The sequence below is a fragment of the Myotis davidii genome, unplaced genomic scaffold (assembly GCF_000327345.1).
Source record: "Myotis davidii unplaced genomic scaffold, ASM32734v1 scaffold49, whole genome shotgun sequence".
NCBI classification, from domain to species: domain Eukaryota; kingdom Metazoa; phylum Chordata; class Mammalia; order Chiroptera; family Vespertilionidae; genus Myotis; species Myotis davidii.
Genome location: NW_006300375.1, coordinates 123014 through 131647, shown reverse-complemented (window position 1 = coordinate 131647; position 8634 = coordinate 123014). Strand labels below are relative to the sequence as shown.

At 45.2% G+C, this 8634-nt stretch overlaps 1 protein-coding gene across 2 annotated transcripts in view; it reads left to right on the top strand.

Annotated features, from left to right (window-relative positions):
- Positions 1-8634, top strand: part of GRM3 (glutamate receptor, metabotropic 3) — a 198471-nt gene that overhangs the window by 132583 nt on the left and 57254 nt on the right. For both annotated transcript variants that reach the window (XM_006777143.2, XM_006777142.2), the window contains exon 3: positions 146-1001. In XM_006777143.2, the coding sequence (XP_006777206.1) occupies positions 146-1001 (856 nt within the window). The remainder of the gene's footprint in view (positions 1-145; positions 1002-8634) is intronic.

The following is an 8634-nucleotide window of genomic DNA, read 5'->3' as shown; positions in this document are numbered from 1 at the left end:
AAACCACCTCTCTGGCAAAGCTTCGGGAAAGGTTCAGTGATCTGGAGGGGACACAGGCGCTGGGTAAAGAGCCTGGTTCTATCTGTCTTTTCTGTCCCTGGGTTGGATGTCTAAACCACCTGCTTCCCCTGGCTCCCTCCTCCAGGTGGCAAACCTGCTCAGGCTCTTCCAGATCCCTCAGATCAGCTACGCCTCCACCAGCGCCAAACTCAGCGACAAGTCCCGCTACGACTACTTCGCCCGGACCGTGCCCCCGGACTTCTACCAGGCCAAAGCCATGGCCGAGATCTTGCGCTTCTTCAACTGGACCTACGTGTCCACCGTGGCCTCGGAGGGCGACTACGGGGAGACGGGGATCGAGGCCTTCGAGCAGGAAGCCCGCCTGCGCAACATCTGCATCGCCACGGCCGAGAAGGTGGGGCGCTCCAACATCCGCAAGTCCTACGACAGCGTGATCCGCGAGCTGCTGCAGAAGCCCAACGCGCGCGTCGTGGTCCTGTTCATGCGGGGGGACGACTCGCGGGAGCTCATCGCCGCCGCCAGCCGCGCCAACGCCTCCTTCACCTGGGTGGCCAGCGACGGCTGGGGCGCGCAGGAGAGCATCGTCAAGGGCAGCGAGCACGTGGCCTACGGCGCCATCACCCTGGAGCTGGCCTCGCAGCGGGTCCGCCCGTTCGACCGCTATTTCCAGAGCCTCAACCCCTCCAACAACCACCGCAACCCCTGGTTCCGGGACTTCTGGGAGCAGAAGTTCCAGTGCAGCCTCCAGAACAAGCGCAACCACCGGCGCCCCTGCGACAAGCACCTGGCCATCGACAGCAGCAACTACGAGCAGGAATCCAAGATCATGTTTGTGGTGAACGCGGTCTACGCCATGGCCCACGCGCTGCACAAAATGCAACGCACCCTCTGTCCCAACACCACCAAGCTGTGCGACGCTATGAAGATCCTGGACGGGAAGAAGCTGTACAAGGATTACTTGCTGAAAATCAACTTCACAGGTAAGCAAGGGGCCTTGCCTCATCTTCTGGGGTGCAAGCAGGGATACCTCCACCCAGAAATGGTTTCCCAGCCACAGCAAGGGTTTAAACTGTTACACAGACATGGTGAGATGCAATACGATGGGTCTTTGATGTTCTTTATTACTGTTTAGCGAATGTCTTGGCTGGTACCCTATGTGGCATCGAAAGGCCCCCTAGGCAGGGCTGACGGTGGTAGCTGCCGGATGGATGTGGGCTATGCTACATTCACTCTCTTGCTTGTTGTTCGCTGTAAAATGTAACAAACTGGATCAGGGCATTTAATCTTCCTGAGCAGAACTGACAGCTCCCTAAGGAACATGAACCTCCAAGGCTTCCTTGTGGGTGATTTGAGCAAAAGAACCTCATAACTTTCACTGTAGGTGAGAGAGAAACACACACTCTTTTCCCAGAGTCAAGTTGGGGGGTGGGGGCGGGTGAAGGGGGATGAGGGAAAGTTACTCAGACCGTGGAGATTTCCAGGCATTTGAGGTTATTTCTCCTGCTATATAGAAACATTTCCATGTCGGCATTCAGAATTATGGCTTTTCTTAAATTATGTTATGAAATGAAACTTTTTTCTGGGAGCCTGAGAATAAGCAAGTTGAAGACTGATGGAAGTCATTCTGATACAGTAGTGAACATGCAAAAGTGTATTTAAAGTGGGGTTTGCTGCCTCTCTGTTTATGTCTAAATATTTCTAAACATAACATTGCATTTTTATGCATAACTAACATATAAGAAGCACAAAATCTTTAGGGTACCATTCTCTACTAAGATGCAAGTAATATTCGTGCATTAAAGTACTGGTTCTGGAGACTTTAGCTTAATTGTAAACGATTAAATGGTATGTAATATTAGTGGGCACAAAAGATTTTTATGTCAAAAATATTACAATGATAAAATGCTTTCAATTTGCCTAAATTGCTAATAATGTCCCATGGCACTGAGGTATCATTCTAGACTGCACAGTCTGTTTCAATTAATTTATCATTTAAGACAGGAAAGTGTGTATGCTCAAATCACACCATCATTGGAGCAAGAGGCAATTCTCAGATCTCCCTTCTAGGTGATCACTCAGAAGTCAAATGGTCTGAAAAATCACTGGTAATACTGAGAGGGTCCCATGACTATTATTTCCTATTTTAGAATTCTAATCCCTAAACCAGCCTTGAAGACAATTACAAAAATGACCAGCCTTCATTCTTGCACATCTTTTCTTCATTTTACCCACAGGGAGCCAAAAGTAGCAGAAATCAATTATGTCAATATTCCTTCCTATCCATCTGACAGATACCGTCTCTTAATATTAGAGTGACTTTTGTAGATGGTAAAGAGGAAAACCTTTTCTGTGCTCTGTATTCCCACATTTGTTTCTATCTCAGAGTAACAGGTAAGTTCCCACTGACATCTCCAGGAAATAAGAATGAACCATAGAGTCAGTAAAAAGGGATATCTTTACCCTAAATATAAATGAACTCTCAGGTATCTATAAATCATATCTACAATGCACTTAATTCTTAAGGATGAATAAGATACGCATCCTTCTTTCCCTTTCTGACTACCTTGGAGTAATCACTTATCTTTATTCACCATGTGCATCCATTAATTTTGTTATTCTAGTTCATTCCTTACTCCTGAGCATGCAAATATATCTACTCATCAAAAGCTCATAGAAAGGGAACTATTAAATTTCAGGGAGCCTTTGGAAGGTGTTTTATGTAACCAAAATATTTCTCTTCATTCCCTGACTGTTTGAGTCTAAAATGTTAAAGAAAACTAGAGAAATAAGGCCATTATTTGGATTTTTAAAAAGTTGGTTTTGTGTGTTTGCTCGTTTTGTTTTGGTCTGCTTTGTTCAATAACTGACTTTGATTCTACAATTTGGCTTGCTGTGCAGACCTGACCAGGAAGTGGTATTTCAATTTGTCTGGCATTACCAGTCATTCTCCAACTCAGAAGAGAGTAGAAGGGTGGGAAACAGATTTAGGCCCCGACTGGGTAACTCAGTTGGTTAGAGCATCATCCCAATAATACTCCAAGGTTTCTCAAATCAATAAATAAAAATGAAAAAGAAACATTGAAACTACAGAAAAGAGAGGGAATTTAGTTCGGCCACCAGGTAAATATGAGGATTGGACAAGAAAATGCATTACTATGGGAAGATACCAAGATGCTAAATTATCTAAATGTGTACATTAAAATGTCCTACAAGGCCCTACCTTATCTGCCCACTCCCTGACTCTTACTACTCTTCTGTCACCTCCTTTTACTCGCACCCCCCCCATTCTCATTTCATTCCAGCACCCTTGTTTCCAAACTTAGGGATTTTTCACTGACAGTTCTCTTTGCTCCTAATGTCTTTCCCCAGATACCTCCTATGGCTAATTAATTCCCTTACTCCCTTCAAGCCTTTACATAAATGTTAGCTTCCCAATGAGGCCCGCCTGGCAACCTTCTTAAAACTGCGATGTACTGAACCAACCCCTACCACAGGCGCCCCATTACCCTTTAACCTGCTCTACTTTTTTAACACCATGATTTTTTTCTCCTTTTCTCATACCACATCATTTATAATTTTCATGTTTATTCTGTATGATTTGATCTTCATGCTTGAATATAAACTCCATAAAAAGGATCATTATCAGTTTTGTTCACTGATGTATCCCAAGTATAATGGGCACTCAGCAAATATTTGTCGATTATGAATAGCACTCATATTTCCTTCTCTAGCTCCATTTCTAAATGGTGAGCTTTTCTTAAGGCAGAGAATGTTTCATCTCTGATCTCAAACACCCAACACAATTTCTGGGACAGAGTGGGTATTATGTAAATGTTTCCTGAATAAATAAGGAAAAAACAATAGATTTATAATATTATTCTTTTTTGTGAAAATTTAATGTATGTGTTTTGTTTATGAACAAACTAGAGGCCCGGTGCACAAAATTCATGCATGGCAGGGGGCCAGGCAGGGATCCTCAGCCGAGTCTGCACCCTCTCACAGTCCAGGACCCCTCGGGGGATGTATCAGGGCACCAAGTGGCAGGTGGCCAGGGAGGAGCCCAAATCGAGACCAGGAGCCACGCCACTTGCGCCCATCCCGGCCTGCTGCACTTGCTGCCACCACTTGGTAGTGCTGCTGTGCTCACCAGCTGTGAGCCCAGCTTCTGGCTGAGCAGCCTCCCCCGTGGGAGTGCACTGACCACCTGGGGTCAGCTCGTGCATTGAGGATCTGCCCCCTGGTGGTCAGTGTGCATCATAGCAACCAGTCATTCTGCTGTAATGGTCGCTTAGGCTTTTATTATATAGATGAATTTTGTAATAGAAATGTATATGACTTCTAGAATTTCTAGAATGATTTACTTTGTGTGTTTTTTAACCTAAACACTGTCTTTTAGTTCTGTGCTATCATTGTATTTGAGGGAGAGAAATTAAAAATCAAACAGCATTAGTGCCGAATCTCTTATCTATTACTGATTTATAGAAGAAGCCCCAAAACTGGAAGTGACTTGCCCAAGGTCATCCATCATCAGGTTAGTGGCAGAGGCCAAGACTGAACTCCAAGGCACTAAATCCAGTGTTGCTTTCGTACATACACAAGGAGCCTGGGAAGTAGAGGACTGTGATCCCAAACTCCTACCATAGTTTCTGACACACACAAGATAGTAATGGAATGTTTGTTAAAAGAATGAAAGATGATCAATCAGTAGGTTTGAAATATGTTTCTTTTTGTGCTCCTTTTAATTTATTCTCCCTTTAATGCTCCTGGGCCACTTTTTCAATTATGGAACTCTGGTGGTTCATAAACACCCATACTTTGAAAGCTGAGTCATAAAATATAAATCTTAGGTATTTAAATAAAAGTTTCAAAGCATTTTTTATTAGTACTTGTTTTTCATCTGAAAGAGCCATGTCATTCAGAATTCTAAAGTAAATACTTAAATGAAATTATTTGGTGTCATGTGACTTTTCGAACTTGCTTTGAATAAAATTCCATGAGTTCATTCTGTATAAGGAAAGCTTAAACTACTCAAGACAGTTAAAAGCAGAGGAAACAGAAAAGGATGTAAAACATTTAAAGAAATGCAATATCACTGTCATTTTGTATGTTCACAGTACAGTATAATTTCTCTCACATTTTGTTCTGAGACCTGTTCCAGAAAGTGGAATAGAACAAAATTATAGAGTTACAAAAGGCCTTCCTCAAAGATGAACTTGCCCCTACTTCTCGCTTGACAGAGGAGGAAATTCAGAATGTCAGTATTATTATCTTCACTACAGAAGCACATAAAAGTCAACTCAGCTGTCAGGGTGATGCGGTAACCAGAGTACATACAATTCAAAAGAAAGAGTTCCCACTCACTGAACATATTGCCAGAGGTGCTCCAAGATACGCCCCAGAATTCCCGTATCTTGGGATTAACATTTATGACATTCCTCTGAGTGATTTGCAGGGTTTGGCTAAAATGCTCGATAATGGAGAAATTGAGAATTTGACAATAGAAAATTTATCAAGATCACATAATTGGTGACAGACCAAACCATCAGGGTCCTGATTTAGTCATTCATTCCATAGATAGTTTTAGACCTGAGGACCTAACAGGAAACAAGATGCAGGTCTGCAGCATGGAGCTTTACCAGCATCGGGCGCCGGAGCAGGATTAGGGGGGCTTCAGCGTGAGGGTCTTTGAGTTCTGTTTCAGTTTTTGTTTTTGTTTTGGATTAGAAAAAGTTGTGTATCTTATGCCTAGAAGAAATCTAGACTCACTGTACCAATCTTACTCCAATGGCTTGACTTACAGACAAAAGGACAACTTCTTGTTATTGCTAGACTGGTGCTCATAATAGGATTGGGTAATGGAACACACAGCTCTTACATTGTTTTTGTTCATTTAGTTCATTGCTCGTCTCTTCTTTTTCTTCTTCTCCTTCTCCTTCTCCTTCTTCTTCCTCTTCTTCTTCTTCCTCCTTATTCTTATTCTTATTCTTATTCTTATTCTTATTCTTATTCTTATTCTTATTCTTATTCTTATTCTTATTCTTATTCATTTTCACACTCATCACTTGGCACTTGGTCCCAGCAAAGAGACAGACTACTGAGATCAGGGAAGACCTGATGCCTGGTAAAGATGGCCCAGCCTTGCTTTACATGTACAGTTCTCCACACCTGGGAGAGAGGCAGATGGGTAGTCCAGTAGGTACAAGGATCACTCCTGGTGTGGGGCTGTGACCCCAGAGCACAGGCCGGGAGGGCAGATTTTCTGGGACACTGCACTCCAAGGAATCTGTTCAAGCTGGCGCCGACCCAGCAAGGCTCTCCTCTTGAAAAGTTCAGGGCCATCCAAGGCACAGTGAGGAAGCCAAAATGGTAATGGCCACATCTTTAGATGAATGGGCTTTGAAGTCCCTGAAAGAGCAAGCTGCTCTTGATCTTGCTTCCTCCCCTGGAACATTTGTAGTTCCCACAAAAGCACAGAAACTTGTTCCAGCTCTGCTGATCAAAAGCATTTCCAAAACATAGAGATAAATATCCTGTACTTCTTTTCTCCCTTTTCTCCCTGGTCAGCTTCCTGGGGTCACAAGAAGACGATTTAAACCCCCAAAGGCCACCACTAACGTGGTAGCTTACTTGTGTATGCACTGTCCCTCCATGCTCTGGTGTCTTAGAAGCTTGAGAAATGATTCTCATTTTAAGGTCACACAGTGGAGAACAGGAGCCTCTAGAAACGTAATTTTCCACTATGGCCTGAGCTTCCTGCTATTGCTGCTGCTGCTTGTTACTATTATTATTACCATACTAGAGGCTCAGTGCACGAATTCCTGCACGGGGGCGGGGGGAGGCAGGGAGGAAGGAACCATGAGAGGTTGGTCGCAGGGAGAGGGATTGCAGGAGGTTGGCTGCCGATTCTGAGGAGGGAGCTGGCCCTCATACCCCCTGGGAAAGGGGCCAAGTCCACCGCCACCCAACCATGGTTTCCTGTCTCAATCCTGGGCCCAAAGGGCCCTGCAGGGTTGGGAAAAGAGACAACGGTCACCAGGCGAGGCACAAAAGGAATAGACGCCAGACTCCAATGCTGCCCTGCTACAATGTGGTTCCCCACCTTCCCCCCTCCTCCTTCCCTCATTGCCGCACCACCACCGTCATATATATACAGACTAGAGGCCCGGTGCACAAAATTTATGCACTGGGGGAGTGTCCCTCAGGCCAGCATGCACCCTCTCCAATCTGGGACACCTCAGGGATTGTCCGACTGCTGGTTTAGGCCCGATCCCTGTGGGCCATCCAAGTCTGCTACATACAAAACCCCAACCCAGAAGCAGGCAATCTACAAATGGTTTAGCACCAGCAGCCCATGGGGGCCTGCTAGCCAGGGAGAGGGACTACGGGCCCAAGGCACAGTGAGGAAGCCAAAATGGTAATGGTCACATTTTTAGATGAATGGGCTTTGAATTCTCTGAAAGAGCAAGCTGCTCTTGATCTTGCTTTCTCCCCTGGAACATTTGTAGTTCCCATAAAAGCACAGAAACTGCTAACTGCTCCCCTATCGGCCTGGTTGCCCCTAACTGCCCTCCCCTGCAGGCCTGATCACCCACAACTGCCCTCCCCTGCCAGCCATCTTGTGACTGTGGGTGCTGCCATCTTTGAAGCTGGAGCAGTCAATTAGCATATTCCCTCCTTATTGGCTGTGGGTGCTGCCATCTTTGCAACAACATGAGGGTCAATTAGAATATTCCCTCTTTATTAGATAGGATAGTTGTTATGACCATTATTAGTATTTAATAACCTTAATTTATCTTGATTCATTTGAAGAGCCATCCTGTCTATGAAGCAGGAAAGAGTAATAACCCTCAATAAAGTATGTAAGAAATGGATTCTATCACCTTGCTTATCAGGAAATAGCATGATAAATACATTATTTACTAGCTTTGGCCAGTTGATTGGAGCATTATCTTGTACACCAAAAAGTTTCAGGTTCAATTCCCAATCAGGGCACACACCTAGGCTGAATGAGTTTTATTCCCAGTTGGGGCATATATGGGAGGCAACCTATTAAGGTTTCCTTGTCATATTGATGTTTTTCCCTCTCTCTTTTTTTCATTTTCTTTCTCTCTGAAATCAAGTTGTTGTTGTTATTGTTTTTTAACATTTCCTCATGTGGTGATGATGATGATGATTATATATATTAGAGGCCCAGTGCGCAAAAATTTGTGCATTCGGGGCAGAGAGGAGGTCCCTCTGCCCAGCCTGTGCCCTCTCGCAGTCTGGGACCCCTCGGGGGATGACCACCTCCTGGCTTAGGCCTGCTCCCTGGGGATCGGGCCCAAGCTGGCAGTCAGACATCCCTCTGACAGCCCGGGAGCCCTCGGGGGATGTCCACTTGCCAGTGGGGTGCAGGCCTAAGCTGCAGTCGGACATCCTGAGCGCTGTTGAGGAGGCAGGAGAGGCTCCCACCACCACCACTGTACTGGCAGCCGTCAGCCTGGCTTGTGGCTGAGCAGAGCTCCCCCTGTGGAGCACACTGACCACCAGGGGGCAGCTCCTGGATTGAGCATCTGTCCCCTGGTGGTCAGTGTGTGTCATAGTGACCAGTCATTCCCGGTCACTCTGCTGTTT